The sequence below is a fragment of the Callithrix jacchus genome, chromosome 1 (genome assembly GCF_049354715.1).
Source record: "Callithrix jacchus isolate 240 chromosome 1, calJac240_pri, whole genome shotgun sequence".
In the NCBI taxonomy this organism is placed as follows: Eukaryota; Metazoa; Chordata; class Mammalia; order Primates; family Cebidae; genus Callithrix; species Callithrix jacchus.
The window spans coordinates 146,106,743-146,131,065 of NC_133502.1; the positions used below are offsets into that span (position 1 = coordinate 146,106,743).

At 44.3% G+C, this 24,323-nt stretch overlaps 2 protein-coding genes across 2 annotated transcripts in view; one reads left to right on the forward strand and one right to left on the reverse strand.

The window, feature by feature from the left end:
* The first annotated feature begins 4,704 nt into the window (after window positions 1-4,704).
* Window positions 4,705-24,323, forward strand: part of ANP32B (acidic nuclear phosphoprotein 32 family member B) — a 31,729-nt gene continuing 12,110 nt past the window's right edge. The window contains exons 1-3 of the mRNA XM_002743118.7: window positions 4,705-4,973; window positions 16,528-16,677; window positions 20,082-20,204. Of these exons, the coding sequence (XP_002743164.1) occupies window positions 4,920-4,973; window positions 16,528-16,677; window positions 20,082-20,204 (327 nt within the window). The 5' untranslated portion in view covers window positions 4,705-4,919. The remainder of the gene's footprint in view (window positions 4,974-16,527; window positions 16,678-20,081; window positions 20,205-24,323) is intronic.
* The window catches only part of TRIM14 (tripartite motif containing 14), a 129,395-nt gene continuing 114,967 nt past the window's right edge, over window positions 9,896-24,323 (reverse strand). The window contains exon 7 of the mRNA XM_002743119.6: window positions 9,896-11,246. The gene's annotated coding sequence lies outside the window, so the exon portion shown is untranslated. The remainder of the gene's footprint in view (window positions 11,247-24,323) is intronic.

Sequence of the window (24,323 nt, forward strand, 5' to 3'; positions counted from 1 at the left end):
CTAGGCTTGGAGGAGACCAGCAGGCTCTGGGATGCTGCTTGGGTAAGAAAGGGACTCAGGCTTGCAGTGACTGTGGCTGGGGCACAGAGAAAAGTGACAGGCACTCAGCTTTTCCCAGGTGACCATGTCCAACCCTTCATAGTTCTAAGATGAATAACCTGAGGCCCAGAGAGGCTATGTGGTTTGCCCTAAAGCACACAGCCAGTAAGTGGTGGAGTGGGATTCTCATCTCACTGAAGTTGTTCTCTAAAAAGGGAACACCACTGAAGTACGTTATATTAATACAGATTTATCATAACGGTAGGTGGAAAAAGCAAGTTTCTAAAAAAATCTTCACTCTGATCCCAACACTTAAAAACAATATGTATAGTATAGAAAAAGATTGCAAGGATATACAACTTAATGATGGTTGTATCTCAATGGCAAGAACATCTCAATTTATTTTCTATTTTTTAATTTTTCCTGCACAATGAGCAAGTAAATTTTTTTTTCAGGCCATGTAGGGGAAAGTAACTGACAGCAAGTAAATCTTTTTAAAGCAGAAAAAAAAATTTTTTTCAGAAGCAGTTGTGAGGACTAGTGGATCAAAGTAATGAGAATGAATTACAGTGAGTCAAAGTAATGAGAATGAATTACAGTGAGTCCTTAATGACAGAGAAATCTAGCTTCTTAGTAGTTTTGTGAATTTCAGCAAACCTACTTGGTTTTGCTGAGTCTGTTTCCTAAACACTAAAAAAAGGTGGATTATTCGTCGTGTCCTGGGGAACTGTTGCTAGGATTAACTGAGAAGCAGTGTACACAAAAGTCCCATGCACAGTACTTGGCATGGTGCTTAACAAATATTAGACCTGACTTTTGGTAGTCATAGCTTTTCCTTGCTGCCCCAGGAAGGCCTAGCACCTCCAGCTGGTTCAGATAGCAGAAAGGAACCTGGGCAGGTGCTCGTTACTGGGCCTAGAGCTTTCTGTACAACTGACACATTCCCCTCCTCTGTTTTGACCATGTGGAGACTAACAGAATCTCCTCCTTCAACTCATTTTCAACTATTTGCCTCTCCCTCTCCCCTTGTCTCAATAACCTCAGCTGCCTAAATGGCATTCTTTTAGTACATGTGACGTTATTTTCAACATAACACACATTTGCAAAGCATCTACTATATTCTAAAGATGGACCCAAGGTCCTCCTCTCCATTCCTATCATGCAGAAATACTTGTCTGAGTTGTAATTGAGATGTTAGATCCTTCAACATCTACCATTAGTTGCCAAACTGCAATTATAGAGGCACACACAGTAAGTTATGGAAACTCCAGGGAGGGGAAGAACTATGTTCTTACCAGTGTATGTACACATGTATGGAAGAGGACGGGAAGAATGGAAGTGTTTAAGAGTAATGATTTCCTCACTATATTATACATCAGCTTCATATACTGTCATTACTAAAATGTGCCCATTCTGTTAAGCTGGTTTCAGAGCCAGTTAAATGAATGACCAAGTAGAGCTGTTTCCTCTCATCTTCAGAGTTACTAAAGTCTGTCCACAGCCTCAAAGTGTGCAGGGAAGGCTTAGGTCAGCTGATCTGACAAGTAACATGTTGTTGCCGAGGTAGGTGGGTAGGGTGCAGGTCCAGGGAATTACAAACTGGCTCAGAGTGTTCTGCTCAGACATTTTAGAGCTTTTTGGAATACATAGCCATTCTGATTAACAGGCAGTTTTAAGACTCAAGGGGTGCCAAAACCTGGCATTATTTGATATTTTTATTAGTTACTGGTCAAATGTTAACATCAATGCAAGTAAAAAGAAATTCATTCATAGTTTGGTCCAACTGTTTTTACATTTCTTTATTCTCTTCCAGCCCTTGTTGAAATCCATAAATCCATGGACATGATAACTGCAGATTAAATACAACTGAATATTCTACCTCTTTCTCACACACAGATGCATACACAGAGTAATATTAAGTGCAGCAATATTCAAAACCCAGGCCCTGTGACAACAGCCCCTTCAGGCCTGTAGACTGATAGTCCCGTAGAAAATGTTGGCAGGGCAATGAGACACACCCTGTTCTGCCTGTGTTATTTATGCCTCTGGCAGTGAAGCCCCTGACAAAGAAGCATGTCACTGGAACACACGCTCTTTGTTCACAGAGGTGCATGCCAGCACCGGCTGCGTAAGAAAGGACAGTGCCGTGTCTGTAGTCTCTCCTCCTTTGGCTCTTTTGCCTTCTATTTGCAGCACATTGTGGCTATGTTTATTAATTAATTTGTAGCTTAATACTATAAAACACACATCTATCCTGTGAGCTATGTACCATGGGAAAGAGTCCTTCATATCCTCCAGTTGGCTGTAGAGGACAGAATCTCAAGATTTGCCCTGATGCTAAGGATGAATACTACCTCCTCCAAGAGCCGCCAGGTTATCAATCTCTAGCACAGAGCTACCACATTTAAGATTCCTTCAGCACCCTCCACTGCTTTTCCTGCAAGAGGACACCTGGATGCTGTTTAGTATGAAAATCCCCCTGCAACTGTTCCCAACCTAGGGCACCAAAGCAGCCCCCCCGCCATCTATGACTCCACTCTAGCCAGACTGATGATGTAGCAGAAAATGGTGGGCTGTGGAGTCAGACCGATCTGGGTCTAAATTCTACTCGCTTCTTGCTGGACATGCAGCTTAAGGTTACTGAGCCTAAGCTCCTCATCTGTAAAATGATCAAATTATCACCTACTTCAGAAAGTTGTCTGAGAGAAATAATATCGAGCTCCCTGGTGGGGCGTGGTGGCTCACGCCTGTAATCCAAGCACTTTGGAGGCCAAGGCGGGCGGATCACCTGAGGTGGGGAGTTCAAGACCAGCCTGACCAACATGGTGAAACCCCATTTTAAAAAAATTTAAAAAAAAAAATTTTTTTTTTTTGAGATGGAGTTTCCCTCGTTACCCAGGCTGGAGTGCAATGGCACGATCTCGGCTCACCGCAACCTCCGCCTCCTGGGTTCAGGCAATTCTCCTGCCTCAGCCTCCCGAGTAGCTGGGATTACAGGCACGCGCCACCATACCCAGCTAATTTTTTGTATTTTTAGTAGAGACGGGGTTTCACCCGTTGAGATGTTGACCAGATGGTCTCGATCTCTTGACCTCGTGATCCAGCCGCCTCCCAAAGTGCTGGGATTACAGGCTTCAGCCACCGCTCCCGGCCTAAATTAAAAATTTTTTTTTAAAAAGCCCCTTGAAGCGGATGCTCAATAATCGCTTGTTGGCTCATGAACCCGATTTGGTAGTTTATGTAAAAGCCCTCATTGCATAGCCCTGTGGTCCTCATAACGTTAGTTACAGACCTCTTGTAACATCTTGAGAACATCTGTCTCCATTTTCCCTTGTCATAAAGACGTCTGCTGAGACAACAGGAGTCAGGAACTACATACTAGAAAGTTTTTCTTTTCCCATATTCTTTCTAAAACTTTAATCTTCAAATGTTAACTCACTCAGTATTTTTAAAACTGATATATAATTGGCTTACGACTAAGTTTGGGTGCTTTGCCACTAAATAAACTTAGGTAAAATAGAAAGGGGGCACTTTCTTAACTTCCATAAAACTTTATGCTAATGTATAGAATTTCATTTTTCTCTATTAAATTCTTAGTTTTTGGTGCTTCTTGTCAGTACAATCTTCTCGGATTGTATTTGATTTGACACATTATGTATTTACTTATTTTACGATGAATATAACGTTACTCCTCGGTGGTCTGCAAAGCAGTCACCCAGAACTGGTGCTCTAACCCCTGGGACTCTCTAAGCCAGACCATGACAAAGGCTGCCTGCCAGGTTTCAACGAAACTTAGACCAAGAATTTACACACCTCACAGGGGTGCCCTAAGGAATAAATGAGATAAAAAGTCTGCCGGGGAGAGGGAACCCCGAGGCCCTATTAGAAATGCTAATTGTTTCCTTCTCTAGCTTCCTATTAAAATGTTAGAAAACCAAGAGACTGACTCTTCTGAACGGGGTGGGGATGCTCGGCTGCTCTGTGGCTTAGTAAGCGGCCCCAGCTGCTCTACTAGGGCCAGCCGACCGCAATTCCGTCCCGACGGAGGTGGCGGGTGGGGGGTTCCTCAGCGGCACTCTGGACGCCACTCGGCCAAGGAGGCAGCGCGGTTCGCCTGTTGGCCCCAGACTGTGTGGGAGGCAAAAGGTGAACCTCAAAGCCTCTCTGTCTCGGGCTTCACATCTCGCGCCTCCGCGGGCGTCGAGGCGGCCCCAGGAACCTCCGCAGATGGACTGGGCTTTAGGGATCCCCGAAGCCGGACTGCAAGGCCTCTCACCAGCCCTAGCCGCTCACCTCCAGGCCGGAGCCATAGACTCAGCTCCGGGGGCGGGGAGGTGAGACCCGGGGGTAAAGGGAGTCTCAGCTCGGCGGGGGGCGGGGAAGCCCCCCCAGAGGAAGGTCTTACATCAGCCGCCCCACGTGCAACCGGAGGCAGGCAGGGAGGAAGTCACTCCTTTCCTCGGGCTGCGCCTTTCCCCCAGCCTCCGCCCCGCCCGCCGCGCGTCTCCCCGCCCCGTCTTTGGTGCAGTCACGGCCGCCGAGCCGAGCGGCGCCGCGCGGTGCCGAGTGGAGCCGAGCAGCTGCCGCGCCGCGTCGCCGGTTTAAGCGCAGTGCGGGCCGCGGCCGGGGGCGGCAGTAGTGAGCCCAGTGCTGCGCTCCAGCCCCCTTTTCCCTCCATGGTTTCTCTCCGCTCCCGTGAGTAACTTGGCTCCGGGGGCTCCGCTCGCCTGCCCGCACGCCGCCAGCCGCACAGGACCGCGCCGCCGGCCTCCGCCGCGAGCAAACCCTTCCGACGGCCCTCGCTGCGCAGGCCGGGACGCCTCTCCCCCCTCCGCCCCCGCCGCGGAAAGTTAAGTTTGAAGAGGGGGGAAGAGGGGAACATGGACATGAAGAGGAGGATCCACCTGGAGCTGAGGAACCGGACCCCGGCAGCAGTAAGCAGAGCCCCCTCCGGGCGCCCTCTCCCCCGATGACTTGCATGTAATGGTGGCCACCTGCGGGGCCCGGGCCGAGGGTTCGCCGGCCCCGGCGCGGGGAAGAGCGCAGCTCGTGTGCTCGGACGGGGAAGGCGGGCGAACGGGCGGGCGCGGAGGGGGGAGCGAGCGCGCAGGAATTAACTCTTTGCCGCCCGCGGGCCCCCGGGGCGGCTGGGGGAAGGCAGCGGTGTGGGGGAAAGCAAACTTTGCGCGCCTCGCCCGCCGGGGTCTTTCCCTGGAGGGAGCGCGTGTGCGAGTGGCCGGCGGCGAGGGAGGGAGGCGGGGGTTGTGTAACGCTGGGAGCCATGTTTGCAGCCTCCCGGGATGCGCGACCAGGCGGAGGCCGGGCCTGCCGAGGAGCTGCGCGGCCAACCCCGCCTGGGTCAGGCCAGGTTCCGCGCGCCCCAGGCCGGCCGGGGAAGGGGCGCGGGTGGGGCTGGGCGGGGGCTCCTCTGGCTGGGGCTCGCTGTGGGCGCTGGCCCAGCCGAGGGCAGCGGCCTTGGGGCGAGGAGGGGGCTTTTTTTCCTTTGAAGGGAGCGAGAAGCCCCCTCGGGCGCCTGAGCGGGCGCGGCCTGGAGCGCAGAGCGGGGGAGGGGCGGGTCCAGGCGGCGGAGGTGGCGCAACCGCCGCCCCTCCCGAGGCCAAGTTTGAAAAAAGAACGCGGTTCCCGCCATTTTTCAAGCCTAAAAATAAAACTTTCTCCCGTTTCCCTCGCTCCTTCTTCGCTGTCTGCCTTGACCACTCCGGCCTCCCAGGGGCAACCCAGGTCGACCGGAGGCAACCGTTGTGACGACGGCTTCGCCTTTTCCCCGCGCCGCGGCGACGGAGCCCGGGGCCCCTACCCCTGCCCTGGGAGGCTGGCCCCTCGGTGTGGGCGGAGGTGGCTCCTCACGCTAGCCCGGGCGCGCCACAGGCCGCCGCAGCGCCATGTTGGCGGGTGCCCGTCTCCCTCCGCCGGGTGAGCGGGCCCGCGAGCTCGGCCGTGCCCGCCCGCCCTCGACGCTGGCTGTCGGCCGCCTCTTCCCGCGCCGAGCTCTCGGTCTGTGTCCCCTAGCCCTGCAGGGGCTTGGCTCGCACTGGCGGGAGCCGCGAACCGCGGCAGCCGCCGACTCATCCCCTCGCGGGCGCGCTGCCGACCCCCTCCCCCCTTCTTAAAAGGGCAACGGCAAGCGGCCGCCCTCGCGGCGGGTCGGGCGCTCTGGATTTCGGGCGGGCCTCTGCTGGGCTCGGCTCGTGGACTAGGTGGCCTCTGGCCTCCCACGTGCTCGAGCGGCCCGTTGCGGCCGCCCGCGCGCCATCCGGGGTGTAGACCGAGGCCCGCGCTAGTGCCGTGAGGCTGCGTGGGCGTGGGTTCGGCCTGTGGGAATCGACCCTTCCGTCTCCCGGGTTTGGCGCGGCTGCCCACCGGCGCGGGGCCAGTTAGTGCCGAGGGCCTCCCGCCACGCTCCGGGCTAGCGAGCAGCCGGGTTTCGCGTCCTCAGGCGTCTGTGGTTAACAAATCGCGAACTTGTGGGAATTCGTCGACCAGGGTTTACCTGGTGTGCTCGACGTTTTATATCCTTGCTCCCTAGTCCTTGAGGTCACCAGTAACTTGGGGCGGGCCGGGATCCACCGCAGGGCACTGTCGCTCCCGGCGGGACTGCGAGGGTGGGCGGTTCCGGGGGTTCCGAGATGGAGGGTCGCGGGCGGGCGTTCTTCCGACCTTCCGTCAGACATTTTGTGCCCGCCACGTGCTTGCCTGTCGCATGGGTGCCCAGCTCACGCCGGAAAACTTGAGGAGAGGCGTTGTCGCCTTGAGGTGTTCATTCCAGACTTTTCCATTGCGGCGTAATTGCAAATCCGTATAATACGGAGTAGCTAAAATTAGCCAAAGTGGCTGCAAGAGAAGTACATACGTGGGTCTTCAGAAATGCTTTAAAATCTAGGATTTGAATTCTTTGGGACATGGTCAAACTAAAGGTCTGTAAAATTCTCCAGAGTAGAGTTCCTTCTGGGAAATACAGTTCCTCTGCTGTTCCCGTTAGATGATGTTTTCATATATGAAGGAATATTGCTTTAAAAATCCATCTATATCTGCAGATGTTTTTTTTTGTTTGTTTTTGAGACGGAGTCTTGCTGTCATCCAGGCTGGAGTGCAGCGGTACGATCTCGGCTCTCTACCTCCCGGGTTCAGATTCTCCTGCCTCACCTTCCCGAGTAGCATTTTTAGTACAGACAGAGTTTTTCCTTGTTGATCAGGCTGGTCTTGAACTCCCGATCTCAGGTGATCCACCGGCCTCGACCTCCCAAAGTGCTGGGATTACAGGCGTGAGTGAGCCACCGCGCCTGACCGGGTGTTCATTATCGAGGTAATCAACTTAACCCTCTTGCCAGTCAGGCCAGGGCCATTTAATTCAGTTAAATTAAAACATTTTCTCGGTCATAACTATCCACATTTCAGGTGCTCAAATGTGATAAGTGGCTCGTGGGTGGTGCGCTGGGCACCACTGGCCTGCAGAATCCACTGCTTTATTAAGGAAACATTTGAAGCCTGAGAACCCATTGAGATGGCGTAGTGCCTTTTGCACTTGGGAGAGTTTGTGAGGCCTTGACAGTGGGTTGCCAGAGCTTGTGGAGATTGTGCAGGTAGAGGAAGATTCTCTTAGGGACTCCAATGGGAGATTGAGACCAGTGGGAGTTAGGTACCCAGTTGGGCGAATAAAATTTTGACCTAAAACCGCAGGGTTTTCAGGAAAACATGCTGTAGATTTTGAAGTGAATTCTGTAGGGTTTAAAGTGTTTTCTGCAGGGGCATCGTCCTTAAGGCAAACAAAAAGTTCCAAGATAACTCCTTTAAAATAACATTCAGCTAGTCACATACCTTATTTGTGATGTGCTAAAACATAACAAACACCACAGAAATTGGTTGCATTGTCAGCTGTTGCACATTGGGCTTGGCCTCTGGGATCCAGCAGACTTGTCATTTGGGAAAACATGAAGAAGCCATTCCCCAGTTAAAGGTAGTATCCTGTACTGTTGTAGTATGAATGGGATGCTCTGAAATAAATACACAGCAGTGCCCCATGGTTGATCCTAATGATTTTAAAGTCAAGTGAGATGGAAGAGTGTTTGAAAAGGGTTGAGTAGGGGTTTAATTGTAAATGTGTTCTTTTGTTTAAGACTAGATGGGCTTTTACTGTGTATATGGATTTTTGTTTTTTAAATTGGAGTTTGAAGAAGACCCTAGTAACACTTTTGTTCAGTTGGGCTCATGTATTGTGACAAAGGACAACAGGGTAAACACAAAACTGTTACTAGGATCTTCTTCAGTTCACCTATTACTGTATCCCTATTCCTAATAAACAGAAGTCTAAGTCCAAAACAGCGCTTATATCAGGGTGCATTCTCATAGTGGAACAAAATGGCCTAAGATGGCATTTTAAAGTAATCTTCATGAAAAATGGTGGTTACCATTTAAAAACATTTTATAGACAAGGATAGGAGACATTTTGTTTGACAAGGAAGTATTTTATATAAAATATTGTCAGTTCACTGAGAGTAAATTAAACCGTGCTGGAATATACCACATATACACCATGGAAACTGGAGGTCTTGTCAGTAAGATGAGAAGACACAGACATGGAGTAGCAAGATATAAACCACATTTAGTTGTATTCCAGAATTAGAAAAGAATACCTTTTCTTTATGTGGGATTCTTATCCTTCCATTAAACTGACGGTGTGCTCTGTTGGAAGCACCCCATTAACCATACATCTGGGGACAATCAGCCTTCCTATCAGCTCTGAGTTTTTCATTCAAAGTTAGAAAGCCAAGCAGTTCCTTACTGTAGCTTGCAATCTATGCCCCTGCGAAATGCTGGTGTGCTGTATGCTGGACTGTTGACATTTCATGTACCAAAATAAAAGCAGTCTTAACGTAGTCCCAGTTTACTGGGAAAAAATGTAGATTGTCTTTAACTTTCATCTTATTTTGATCCACGCCCCCCCCCCCCAGCTTTTGACCTCTTTTGTTGTGTCTACCGTGATGTTTGAGCTGAATCAGATATTCTAATTGGTTGCATAGCAACTAATGCGGTTTTTTTCCTTGTATAAGTAATACATCTTTGTTGAAGAAAACTAGATATAGGTAGATCAAAAATATTGTAGATGTAGATAAGCAAAAAGGAGCTAGACATCATACATGCCTTACCTACCATCTAGACACTAGTGTATAGTCTACCAGAATGTTTAATTTTTGTCCAAACTTGGTTCATGCAAATAATCCGAATGCTAGCTTGTTGCTTTTTTTGATAGAAAAAATACAGTAAACATCTTTATGTGTGTCTTTATTTTGTAGACTTTATAGACTTGTCTGCATAGATAATAATTTAAACATCCAGGTCGTTCACAGGGATTTTGGCTGTTTTAAATACTGCTAAAATGAATATCTTATAATATGATCCCCATCCTCCCACCCCCCAAATTGCTTCTCAGAATGGTTCCCCTCTTTACATAACCACCAGTAGAATATGGGTGTTTCCTTTGATTTCAACAGTTCTGCTACCTAAACACATTTGAGAACCACTAGTATAAGCCTGTTCTAGGCTGGGCACAGTGGCTCATGCCTGTAATCCTGGCACTTTGGGAAGCTGAGGAGGGTGGATTACCTGAGGCCAGGAGTTTGAGACCAGCCTGGTCAACATGGTGAAAAACCATCTCTATTAAAAATACAAAAATTAGCCAGGGAGTGGTGCCAGGTGCCTGTAATCCCAGCTACTTAGGAGGCTAAGGCAGATTTGCTTGAATGATGTGGGAGTGGGGCAGAGGTTGTAGTAAGCCAAGCTCCACTTTACTCTCTAGCACAGGTGAAAGAGCAAGACTGTTACTCAAAAATAAATATAATTTTTAAAAAACTGTTCTTATTTTGAAAATATTCTTTTAAAATAACCGGTAGACGATATATGAACACTGGTTAACTCGGAAGGATGGAATTTGCAAGGATGGCAGGAGTTACTTTCTATATTTTTGGATTATTTCATTTACTATAATAATCAGTATTATTCTAATTAAAAGAATTGACAACTCAGAATGATCTTTAATTCCTCCATACTTTTTTTTCCCTTCTTTTATGGTAGAAACAACTGGTATAATTGGAGAGCATCACCCCACCAGTTAGGTAGTTGATCTTTTTTCGTAGTAGCTAGGGGAGTGGCAAATGAGCAAACTGGAGAGTATGAAAGGAAAAAAAATGTTTCCATATCCTGTGGCTCCCAGCTCCAATCTCCAGGGTCATTCCCTTGACCTAGACTCACAAAGAAGGACTCACATTTAGGAATTTGCCATTTAGAACTTAAAATGTATTTTGTCTTTCATAGAAAGTGTTATACATTATTGTTATATCCTCCAAGTAGATTTGAAAAGGTATTTGGCCACAATATAGTTCAAATTTTCAATGAAAAGGCAGTAGGAAACTACTGTTTTGCTGGTAACCATAGAAAACAAATACAAGAGTTAAGTAGGAGATAGTACGGATTTTTGTTTTTCTTTTTTTTTTTTTTGAGATGGAGTTTCGCTCTTGTCACCCAGGCTGGAGTGCAATGGCGCGATCTCGGCTCACCGCAACCTCCGCCCCCTGGGTTCAGGCAATTCTCCTGCCTCAGCCTCCCGAGTAGCTGGGATTACAGGCACGCGCCACCATGCCCAGCTAATTTTTTTTATTTTTAGTAGAGACCGGGTTTCACCATGTTGACCAGGATGGTCTCAATCTCTCGACCTCGTGATCCACCCGTCTCGGCCTCCCAAAGTGCTGGGATTACAGGCTTGAGCCACCGCGCCCGGCCTGTTTTTAATTTTTAAATGTTTTACTTAAACTTGTGTTTGAGAAAAGGCAAGTTTAATTGGAGGCTGAGAGAAAAGGCAAGTTTAATTGGAGGCTGAGGGAAGAAGAGGAGTGAATTTGGCCCCAAAAGTTAAATTGTCCATCTTCAAGCAGAAGACCAGTTAACTCTTAGATCAAATAGATGAAGATGTATGCACAAATGAACAAGTGTCTGCCTAACTTTTCTTTATTAGACAGCAGCCCTAGGAGGATTTGAGATATAAGAAGAAATTACGGCCTTTTCTCCTTGGATTAGGATCTCTGGTTTATTCTGAATCCAGATTGGGAAGCTGTGGGATCATCTTGACCCAACTGTCTCAACCATACTCTTCCAAAGCTGTTGTCTCCTTTGCAAGGCAGTCTGGATCTCTGTACCTAGGAAGGAATGAGGAAGAGATGAGGCTTAGTTACCTCTGGTGATCCACTGAGAACCCCAGAGTTGATATAAAGATTATTTTAAACTGAAGACATTTAAGATTCAACAGATGCAGAGAGAAGCTTACTTGGAGTTTATCTGGCTAAAAGCAAATACATGTCATAAATGAGGGCTGACATAAATTTTCCCTTTGGAGTGAGTCTGTTCCCAGGAGAGAGGCCAGGAGTAAACCTCTGAAGGGGAAGGGGATAGTCTGATGGCCCTAAGAAAATAAAGACCACTCATACCTATGGAGACAGACATTGTAAACTTGATCTCTCATTTGTTCTCCTAAAAATCCCATTTGTGTTCCCTAAAGAAATCTGTTCTTCCCAAAAGAGGTTTTTCTCCTATCCTTTCCTCTTCTAAGTTAGGTATATAAGCCCTAAATTCTAACTACTCAATTATTTATTACTGAGTGTGAGTATACATGTATATGTGTGTTGCACATATAAATACACTTTTTCTGCACCTCAAATGCCACTTTTTTGCCACTGAAATGATACCTGAGCACGGAATACCTTTTCACCAAAGTCCTGTCGAGAACTTCCAACTACCTTGAAGTTGGCTGATGGAATATTTAGACCTGCTATCCTTGGGTGCAGCCCTCCCGTGGTCTCTGCTTTATGCAGTAATGCCCATTCTCCTCTGTGCTGACTCCCCAGTTGGCTCACCTTCTCACTATGCTTCTGGTGTTTTGTTGTAGGGATACATGTTTGTTTACATTCTCAGCCTTCCTGAAAAAGTCAAGGGACATGCCTTTTCTGCCTAGCCCAACAGCTCTCTGCCCTATTTATTTCAGTATATATTGTTGCCTCTTACTAGAGGAAATTAAAGGTCTCAGGTATACATTTCCCGAACTTCTCGCTGTCACTTAACAAACTCACCTACGTTTATATCCACCCTAGCCATCTCTTTTAGCTGTCCCACCTCCAATAAGAATAGAATGACACCTCATTTTTAATACACATTTTTTGTTATAGTCAGACTTTTTTTGGGGGGGTTGGGGAGACAGTCTTGCTGTTGCCCTGGCTGGAATGCAGTGGTGCAATCTCGGCTCACTGCAGCCTCCACCTCCTGGGTTCAAGCATTCTCCTGCTTCAGACTCCTGAGTAGCTGGGACTACGGGCACGTGCCACCATGCCTGCTAATTTTCTTTGTATTTTTAGTAGAGATGGGGTTTCGCCGTGTTGGCCAGGCCGGTCGGTATCCAACTCCTGACCTCAGGTGATCTGCCAGCCTTGGCCTCTCAAAGTGCTGGGATTATTTATAAGCATGAGCCACCATGCCCAGCCAAACTTTTTTTTTTTAAAGTGGGTCTCTGTCACCCAGGCTGGAACATAGTGGCATGATAATGGCTCACTGCAACCTGGACCTCCTGGGCTCAAGTGATCCACCTGCCTCAGCCTCTCAAGTAGCTGGGACTACAGGCACGTGCCACCATGCTGAGCTAATTATTTACTTTATTATAGAGACAAGGTCATCTTGCCCAGGTGACTCTTGGACTCCTGGGTTAAGGTGGCCCTCCCACTTTTGCCTCCCAAAGTACTGGGATTGTAGACACTAGCCACAGCACCTGGCCTTGAACAATATTTTTTAGTATTGGTTATTTGTGTCTTTCAGAACTTGTCTGCCTTTTTTAAGTGTTTCTACTGGGGTATTTATTTTTTTCTTACTTAGGGTAAAAACAATAGAAGATACCCTCAAGAACAAGATAAATGCAAATAGCCAGAATTTCCATAATCGAGAAGTTACGAAAAGTAACAGTCAAATCAGTTGGAAAATATTTTGCAGCACTTAAAAGTTAACTACTCATTTAAAAGAGAAGTTGATGTCTTAACTAATAACAGACTCAAAAGTTTGTATTCTTTCACTTAGCAATGGATTCTAAAGACAGTCTTAAATACAGAAGACATTTTAAGTAAACAGATATGGTGGGGAAAATTAAGCACAAATGTTCAACAGGAAGGATTATAAAGTGATAACCATACATTGTAATTTCTTTAGCCGTTGAAAAATACTCTGTAATCAGAAAATTGGTCCCCTTTATATCCAAGTTTTCATCTTAGTCCCTCACAATTAAGACACAGACCCCTGTACAGTATTGCTGACAAACGCGTGGCCCTTTTTTTCTCATTCAGCAGTTACGTAGGCTCATATTCAGTGATACAGTGGTAACCAGAATATACATGACCCTGCCATTATGAAGCTTAGTCTAGCAGTGACTCTTTTTTTGAGACAGTCTCAGTTTGTCACCCAGGCTGAAGTGTAGCGGCACAATCTCAGCTCACTGCAACCTCCGCCTCCCAGGTTCAAGCAATTCTCCTGCATCAGCCTCCTGAGTACCTGGGCCTACAGGCACATGCCACCATGCCTGACTAATTTTTGTATTTTTTTTTTGAGACGGAGTTTCGGTCTTGTTACCCAGGCTGGAGTGCAATGGCGCGATCTTGGCTCACCACAATCTCCACCTCCTGGGTTCAGGCAATTCTCCTGCCTCAGCCTCCTGAGCAGCTGGGATTACAGGCATGCGCCACCATGCCCAGCTAATTTTTTGTATCTTTAGTAGACACGGGGTTTCACCATGTTGACCAGGATAGTCTCGATCTCTTGACCTCGTGATCCACCCGCCTCGGCCTCCCAAAGTGCTGGGATTACAGACTTGAGCCACCGCGCCTGGCCAATTTTTGTATTTTTAGTAGAGATGGAGTTACCATGTTGGCTAGACTGGCCTCAAACTCCTGACATTGGGTGCTCCATCTCCCTTGGCCTCCCAAAGTGCTGGAATTACAGGTGTGAGGCACCATGCCCAGCCAGGAAAAACATGTTTTAACCCACATTTGATTCCTCTGGTACATTTTGATGACACCTTTACAATGGTTAAAGTGGAATTTTGCAAGTTGAAAGAAAAGTCTTTTAAGAGGTGATTTCACTCCATGAGCTGGGAGGCAATATGGCCAACTGTCACTTTACTTTTTGGATATTGGGTCATTTTGTGTAACATTTTTGGATTATTTTAGACAGAATTATAGAAAATCTCCCAAGCTAAATGGGAACATTTTGATTGTATTACAGTATACTGCTTTATATGGGTGGGTGATGACAGTTGACATTTTTAAAAGTTTAATGGATTGTTGGTTTTATGGTTTAGTTTAGAAACTAATGGTTTAGTTTCTTTCTTTCTTTTTTGAGATGAAGTTTCACTCCTTTTGGCCAGGCTGGAGTGCAATGGTGCCATCTCAACTAACTGCTGCCTCAGCTTCCTGAGTAGCTGGGATTACAGGCATGCACTACCACCTCCAGCTAATTTTGCATTTTTAGTAAAGATGGGGTTACTCCATGATCATCAGGCTGGTATTGAACTCCCAACTACAGGCATGAGCCACCGCACCCAGCCTAGTTTCTTTTTAATACAGAATTTAAAAAAAAAAAACAATAAATACATGCTTGTAAAAAATTTAATACAAATATAAAAATACAGCAAAGGTCTCTGACATTTCCCATTCCCTTTACCCAGAGTTTACTTTCTGGCCATTTATAGTGTTCCAAGCCCTAGTTCCTACAACTTCATGAGGTAGGTACTGTTATGTCCACTTCATGGGAAACTGAGGCACAGAGAAGTGAAGTGACTTACACAAAGTTGTACAAGTTCTGCGTGGCAGAGGAGAACCAGGATTCGACCCCAGACATCTTGTTTCCAGAGCCCAGCTTTTGTCAGAGTTGACCTATTTTTTCAGATGTGCTCATTTCTTAAAAGGGAAGAATGGCAGAGATATCTAAAGAAAAATGGAAAGAAGGAAGGAAGGGAGGGAGGAAGTATGTGGATGTAAAGAGTAAAATGTATGCCTGGCTTCTGAAGAGGAAGTAGACAGGGTAGTGAGAAGTGGTTAGGCACTTACTATGTTATGGGTATTGCTGACTTGAAATCTGTTTCTTTCTCTATAAATGGGGGAAGGAGAGTGGTGGTAGAAAGAATAAATGTTTACTTCATAATTGAAAGCAATTATTAGAGTAACATCATTGGATTTTGTATGAGAGGATGAGGACATTGTTAATAGCTCCTGTTCTCTTTTCAGAGTATTAGCATCTCCCATATACATGCTTGATTAATGCCATTAAATATGGTAGGTTCACTAAAATTCTTTACAAAGGCATTCCGCCTTTGTTGGTGCAGTTAAAATGGTAATTTGCATCACTGTGAGTAGATCAAAGTGGGCTAAAAAAGTTGCAAGTTTCAGGGTGATCAAGAATGGCAATATGAATTATTGTGGTAGATCTGCATGTAGACTCTTAAATAATCAGTATTCAAAAATTCAAATCATCAGATGTGATGCTTTTTTTTTTTTTTTGAGATGGAGTTCTACTCTGTTGCCCAGGCTGGAGCGTCATGGTGCAGTCTCAGCTAACTGCGCCTCCCGGTTTCAAGCAATTTTCCCGTTGTAGCCTCCCAAGTAGTGAGATTACAGGCACTCGCCATAATACCCGGCTAATTTTTGTATTTCTGTAGAGAGGGGGTTTTACCATGTTGGCCATGCTGGTCTTGAACCCCTGACCTCAGGTGATCCGCCCGCCTTGGTTTCCCAAAGTGCTGGGATTACAGGCGTGTGCCACTGTACCTGGCCAGATGTAGCCTGAAAATGAAAACTTATTATCTAACAATTCTCTAGAAACATCTTTCTCATGTGCAAACCAGATCGATTTTTGTTTTGAATTAAGGACTCTTGCATCCTGATTTCTTCCCGGTGTCAAGATAATCTTGGCAAAGATTAATAAAACCAGAGCTGGAAAGTGTGTTGGTACAGAAATCTCTAGCCAGAATCTCTTAGTGGTCTTGGTAGGAAAAATAAAGCTTTCCTCTTTTCTGTGGTCATCTTCTGGGACTTAAGGTAGATTAGCCTAAAGAGTGTTTTCACTCTGTATTTGCATTTAAATGAAAGCTGCCCTTTGGGGAACAGACTGGGGAAAAGAAATAAGGGGAATACACTTACTTCACTTACATCTAAAGTATAGTGTCCGTTTCTGGAACATGAGTGTTTTATGCTAGTAATATTCCATCTTTGAATCTGTTAGCATATTGCTACTGAAGGCTTAATTATTTTTTATCTTTTTATAACTATGCTCTAAGTCTAAGAGGCTGCCCATATTATATGGGTGTTTTTGCAGGGTATTTATGGTGGAAGTTTTTGCATTCTTTGTTTTCAGAAATTTTTCTGAGAGCTTATTCTTTTTTGTCATCCACAGGTTCGAGAACTTGTCTTGGACAATTGCAAATCAAATGATGGAAAAATTGAGGGCTTAACAGCTGAATTTGTGAACTTAGAGTTCCTCAGTTTAATAAATGTAGGCTTGATTTCAGTTTCAAATCTTCCCAAGCTGCCTAAATTGAAAAAGGTAGGTGCTTTTCCTTTAACAGTAAAAGAGAACAAACCTGGGAAGGGAAAATGTATGATTTTACCTGTAAGGAAGCACTTAGTATAGCAGAAAGCACTTGACCTTTGGAACTGGGCAGATATGGGATGGAATTCCAGCTCTATCATTTCCTTGATGGGTGATCTTCTTCAGGTTACTTAATTTCTCTAAGGCCCAAATTCCTCACCTGTAAACTGGTGGCATTACCTGACCTTGCAGAATTGCTGTGATGTTTGGAAATAATGCATGTCGGGTGCTCAGTAAATAGTTAGGAAGAATAATTACTGTGTTTTGTGAGTAATTTATTTGTTAATTGTTATAAAACCAGTTCTTTATCCTTTCGAAAAAAAGGACCAAATGCTACAGAAAAATGTTTTCTTTTGTCATTGCACATTTAACTGTCACAGAGTCCCAGGACATCAGAATTGGAAAAAACTTTGCTCTTCTAACCCAGCTCCTTATGTTACAGACACAGCAATAGTCCCAGAAAAGTATAGTAATTTGCCTAAAGCCACCCACAGAAACGGTTAGTACTAGAGCCAAAACTAGAACCCATATCTCTCCTAACCTCATACCTTTTCCATTATATAGGAAAAAATGTGTGCTTATATAAGTATTGCAGAATTCTCTGCCATTTCAATATTCACTGTACTAGGAAACTTAAGTTGTACCTTTTTTTGACGAAGTCACACATAGAAGGAAATAAAATCAAACTTAGGTAAAGGTAGGCTGTTCCCAGAGCTTGCTTGTGTTCTGAGAGGGACAGTTAGTTTTTTTTTTGTAATGAAGGTTTTGTTGTTTTGCAGGAAGTGGGATGGGTTAAGTATGATACATGAGGTCGGCGCCATGGCTCACGCCTGTAATCCCAGCACTTTGGGAGGCTGAGACAGGTAGATCACCTGAGATCAGGAGTTCAAGACCCTTCTGGCCAACATGGCAAAACCCCGTCTCTACTAAAAATATAAAAAAATTAGCTGGGCATGGTGGCACGTGGCTGTAGTCCCAGCTACTCAGGAGGCTGAGACACAAGAATCACTTGAACCCAGGCAGCTGAGGTTGCAGAGAGCCGAAATCGTGCTACTGCATTCCAGCAGCAGAGCAAGACTCTGTCTCGATTTTTTTTTTTAAAAAGTATAGTACGTGAATTAAAAACTAGAAGTTTTTTTTTTTTTTTTTTTGGAGACAGAGTTTCACTCTTGTTACCCAGGCTGGAGTGCAATGGCGCGATCTCGGCTCACTGCGACCTCCGCCTCCTAAGTAGCTGGGATTATAGGCACGCGCCACCATGCCCAGCTAATTTTTTGTATTTTTAGTAGAGACGTAGTTTCACCATGTTGACCAGGATGGTCTCGATCTCTTGACCTCGTGATCCACCCGCCTCAGCCTCCCAAAGTGCTGGGATTACTGGCGTGAGCCACCGTGCCCAGCCTGAATTTAAAACTTTTAACATTTAAACATTAATCACTTCTTTTACAGGGCTAATGAGAGGGAATCATACTTAAAGGCAGGTTGAGTGTTCTGATGACTGATAAGGACTTTATTTTCTTCCTATCCCAGAACGTGAACTGTTTTTTGAGACAAAGTTTCATTCTTGTTGTCTAGGCTGGAGTGCAGTGGCATGATCTTGGCTCACTGCAGTCTCAGCCTCCTGAGTAGCTGGGATTACAGGCACGTACCACCACGCCCGGCTAATTTTTGTATTTTTTTTTTTTCTTAGTAGAGACGGGGTTTCACCATGTTGGCCAGGCTGGTCCTGAACTCCTGACCTCAAGTGATCTGCCTGCCTCTGTCTCTCAAAGTCTTGGGATTCAGCATGAGCCACCATGCCCAGCCCACAAACTGTTTTTAACAAGAAATAAGTACTGAAAAAAATGGTATATAAATGTCAGTTTTCTAAATTTAAACATCGATTTCATTTCCAAAATACATATGGTAATAAATGTTTAAGTATATTGCCTTGTTATTCCTACTCCCTAAGATACTCATGTTGAAAGGATGTGGATGTTACATGTGTATGTAATATTTCTAACCACATGGTCTAAAACATGGGTCAAGAAAAGTGATCTGTTTTTATTTTGATGTACTGAAATAATTAATAAAGCTAACACTCGACTGTTGATCATAGACACATTTTTAAGCCTAGACCATGACTAGATATTTCATGGAAAATTTCCCATTGGAAGGAAAAAATGTTTTAAAATGTTATATTTTCCTCTTCTGAAATATTTAATAACACCTTAAGCAGTTGACTAGTTTTTTTGACTAAGTTTTCAGCAAATACTTATATTTTTAAAAGTTACTCTACTTTGCATCATGTAGTACATTTCATTGCATGCCAAAAACTTCATTACATGACACTTTCATGCTATTCCAAGTATGTAGCATAATAAGGAGGACATGGATATTTATGAAGCCAGCCTGTCTGGCTTCAAATTGTAAGCCCACTATGGTTATTTTTGTCATCTGTAAACAGGAGTGGTAATTCTGCCTACCCCATAGGGTTCTTGTGAGATCAGATGAGTTAAGGTATTTCTAGTGCCTGGCGTTTAAATACTATGTAAGGGTTAATGTTACTGTTGTTGGCACTTTAAAATAGATAATTAGAATCAGCTGTGTAGCTTGAGTTTTTCTTGTCTGCTAAAGGAAAAGCTTGAATTAGTTGTTCTTCACAATGCTTTCTAGGCTCCAGTTCCTTCTACTTTAAGATTCTAATATTCCTTGGTGAAGGCTCATTCCCTCATTGGCACACTACTTGCAAGTGCTACTTGACCTGCAGCTAAGAAATTAGAGTAGGTTCTAATAAAGGCTAGTGCCAAGTTTATGCAAGATGTGGACTCTAAGGAGCTGGTTTCATAAACCTGAGGCTGCTGCTTTATGCACTTATTTGTAGGGCCCGTCTCTCTCTTGTGGCTTTCAGAGCAACATTCCCTGGTGGCTTCAAGAACTCCACCATGTATGGCAGCATTGTCCAGAACCAGATAAGGTTTCAAGTGGGCGTTGCAAGTTTTGAAGGTCCACAAAATAAGCTGCTCAGAATGCACAGACTGTTAAACCATTTACCCTTTCTGGCAGGTATAGGGTATTGTCAAATAATTCTAATTGGTTTTGAACCACTTTTTAAGTTAGAAAATTTATTCACTGATGTTAGAGACCGGTTGTTGACTAAGCTGTTATTAGCAGCTGACTAGGAAAACAATACTTCTAACCTTACCTTCTCCTGTTAATTATTTGGATTTAAACAAAATGAACATGCATGCCTTAATAGAAATAGGGATTATTTGATCTTGATAAATATTTGAGAAGTCCTTTTTACTTACAATACCTTAAATGATGTGTGTTTTCTCTGTGTGTATTTGTGTTTGTGCTGTGTCCATTTTCTCTTGCAGCTTGAACTCAGTGAAAATAGAATCTTTGGAGGTCTGGACATGTTAACTGAAAAACTTCCAAATCTCACACATCTAAACTTAAGTGGAAATAAACTGAAAGATATCAGCACCTTGGAACCTTTGGTAAGTAGTTAAGAATTTGGAAACTGGGACTTACTGGTCATTTTCATTTTCATATTTCTTTATAGTGGGGGAAATTACTGGCAATAATAATTGGTTGAGAAAGTTGTGGTTTTTTACTTTTTATAGAAGTCCCAATTTTAAAGATCAGGGCCTCTCTAATTAGATGTATTCTTGTGTCTTTACTCTTTCCCTGCCTGATACTGTGATGGCATCCTTCAGAAGAGGATTTTTGGGGGTGTTTTGTTTTGCGTCCACTTCTGAAATTTATGTATTGACTATATAGCCTTAAACATGTCTCTTACAATTTTTTTCCCCAGACTGCCCAAGCCATTATGCACTTTTATACTTTAACAGAAAAGGCTATTTATATTGTGTGGCATACCTGATTTGTAGATGGAACAATAAAAGACAGCTCCATTTTAAGCTTTAGGTCATCTAATTCATGACCTTGTGTTCTAGTTGGATTACTGTGCCTAGAGTTTTGCATGGAAACCTCAAGATACTCTTCAGTCGTACATATTGGGATAAGATAGGAAAAGCTAAGTTTCAGTGCCACTTGGGTTGTAGACTTGCTGTGTGACCTTGGGCAAACTGCTTCTTCTCTCTGGGCCTCAGTTTCCTCATTTATAGCAGAGGATAACAATCTCTGCCTTACTTACCTCACATAGGAGTTCTGAGAATAAGATAAAGTAATGTACTTATTTGCTTTATAAGGTAATCTGCTCACTTTGCTTTTTGTCCAGTTTGTGTGTAGGTTGTAGAGGCCAGAAAAGGGCTTCCAGAGGCAGGACTGGAGATAAGGGGCTTAATGCAGTTTGTAGGGCCAGTGCCACAGGCTCTGCTATTTGGCAGAGGGTTATATAGCATATAGGAGCTGTCTTTCAGAATCCAGAACAGACCCTAGAGGGTAAGACATTTCTTCTCTGTTGTTTCTGTCCTGATGTCAGAGTATATTAAAATATGTGAATTTCACATCAATTGTGTAAAATGCTCTGTTGATATTTCAGGAGAAGACGGAGTTAAATTGTACCTTCTTTAATGAAAAGGATTTCCTGTCGAGTTAGAAGATCTTTTCCTTTCTAAATTATTGAGACTCTGCTCCAATACAGATTCAATTACCTTTTACTGAATCTCTGCGTGTATAATATATGTATTCTTTTAGAGAGAGATGTTAGGCCAGGCTGGTCTTAAACCCCTGGCCTCAAGTGATCCTCCCACCTTGACCTCCCAAAGTGCTGGGACTATAGGCCTGAGCCACCAAGTCCGGCTGAGTCTCTTTATTTTTACATTTCATTAAGTTGTCCATATTTAAGAGCTCCTATTTCTCATAAATGTAATGCCTCACCAGTGCTCCATGAATTTTGCCCTTTTTTCCTGTTACAGGTTTGCCTAGATACTCAGGCTCTTACTAGTTTTGTTTCCTTCAAACCAACCCCCATTTCCAGTGTTTAAGCCGACATTTATTGACTTTTACTGTATCCAAGGACATTAACATTTGCCCATTGTATCCTTAAGTAACCCAGAGAAGAGAGAATGACTGTCCTCTTTTTAGAGATGAGGAAGCGATGAGTTTGGAGAATGTAGTACATTTCATTGTAGTACATTGTAGTACACTGCTCTGGGTAAATGGCAGAGTAGGAATTCAAATCTAAGTCTGGGCTGGGCAAGTGGCTCAGGCCTGTAATCCCAGCACTTTGGGAGGCCAGGGTGGGCGGATCAGTTACCCAGGCGTGGTGGCAGGTGCCTGTAATCCCAGCTACTTGGAAGGCTGAGGCAGGAGTATCACTTGAAACCCAGGAGGCGGAGGTTGCAGTGAGCCGAGATCATGCCATTGCACTCCAGCCTGGGCAACAGAGTGAGACTCCATCTCAAAAAAAAAAAAAAGAATTCAAGTCTGCTCTGCTTTCCATAGCCCTTGGGACCTGTTCTTCTTTTTCCATCTGTAATTTATTTCATGCCCAGATTTCAACAGGAGCACCAAATTTTAACTGCTGATGCTTTCCCATTCAGATGGGCTACACCAAGCCTATGTTTATTGGTTAGTGACAGACACACTAATCATAGGTTGTTGTGAGCATAAGAAACTCTTCTCCCCTTTTTTTCTAGATTTTTAAAAAAACAGAGTAGCAGGCAGTACCTTTTCACAGTTGATGACTAGCCATTACCTAATTCTGGTGGCAACTTGAGTTCTCTTTGATTATCATCAGCCTTTTTCAGTGTTGTAGCACACAGAGATGGAGCAGAAGCAAATACTGTGTGGGAGTTGTTTGCTTGAGTTTTCCTGATCTGGTCAGTAATGTATGAGAGGACCCTCTGATGGCTGTGAAAGTCTCAGTCCCCCAGGACAGTGGAAGGATGAAAAATAATCTTCATTGTTTATCATTTTTAGAGGATCTGCTATACCCATACACTTACTGGGTGCTTTATGTTTTATTGGTGGTTGTCAAAAAAAAAAAAAAAATCTTCGCTGTAAAGTGGATAGAAATAACATGGCCCTTATTTTATGTTGAGGAAGCTAAGGCTTGGGTGAGGCTGAATCCCTTGTCCAGAGTCACACACCCTGTGTTGGAGCCACAGGGCTACACACCAGAGCTATTTCGAAAAGCCTGGGGTCCCACCATTCTGCTGTACTTGGCACTCGGATTCCTTGGAATTAAGTAAATCTGTAGGAGAAGGTGAAGGGGGGAAATGTTGGGTCAATTTTGACTTCTGGCAGTATTCTTCAGTGGGGAAAAACACCATCCTCATCCTCATTAACCACATACATTTTGAACACCGTCTACTTTGAGCCCAGTTCTTACAGTCAATGCAATGATTGTGAATGCCTCTGCTTGCTACAGGGACATTAATCGAGAGACAAAGAAGGCATCAATTCAAACTTCCTTGGACACCTTTTTTAAGAGACCTGGGCCATCCAAACCATCCCCCAAAGCCCTTCTAAATTCTAAGAAGGCAAGCAAAATTATTGTTAATAAAATGTTTAATGTTTATTATGGCTAGCTTATTACCTTACATCAAATTTCTGGTATGGTAGAGTTGTAATTTTTTTAATCAGTATTTACACATTACATTGGGATCCTGAATAATCTGTGTGTAGTGTATCTTGTGCCTATTGGGCCTTAAAGCACAATTTTACTACTTTGAACAATTCCAGATTACTATAGTTATTTGGGATTTTTGTTGTTTACTTGCTTTCATTTCATTTTCCAACCTACTGATTGGCATGTCCAAATTACTTGATAATGGGTGCTTTGCCAGGAAGTAGCCAAAAATCTCACATAATTGTACAGTTTCAGAAACAGAAGAGCCTTGGAGGCCCTGTATACTGGAAGAGTCAATGAAACTAGAGAGAGAAAAAAGGGCTTTTGGTGGTATTATAAAGCATTAGATAAATATCTGAGGTTGTATGTCTTTGTACACCTATTTCTAGGAAATCTGAAATGCAATTGGCTCGTCCTTTAAGTGGAGAATTTTGAGAGTGAACCTTTTTGGAAAAGCTGCCTAAATGTACTTATGGTTCTATCTTAGCTGGCATAGAGTCAGCCTTTGTGAAGAGAAAGCCAGTATGCTAGCTACCTGTCTGGGGTGGCATTGCAGCAGTTTTTCCTCTTTGGCAAGAAGTCATACTTGGGCTCCTGGAAGTCAGGGCCTGACCAGAAGGGAACCTAATCTGAAAATTACATGATACAAAAGCAGCTCTATGACCAGAAGGGCTGGGGAGAGCTTTCTTAAGACATCAGGGAACTGACTATATAAGCACATTGTTTGATCCACAGACTCTTGGATCATTATACATTTATGTTATGACGGGTGCAACATTTGCCTGTTGATCTAACCCTGCTGTATTTATTCCCTGCATGAATAAAACAAGTGTGGGGGTCTCTTTCTTGATCAAGAAGATGAAGTTTCTTCATGTGCAGGGGTCAGGAGTCCTTTTTTCTAAGGGCCAGATAGTAGGTTCATTTGCCTTTGTAGCCTCTTTATCTAGTCTCGGTCACAACTAGCCTGCTTGGCCATTTTAGCACATAAGGAGCCATACATAAACAAGTGAGTGTGACTGTGTTCCAATAGAGCTTATTTTACAAAAACAGGTGGTAGGCCAGAATTGGCCACTGGAAC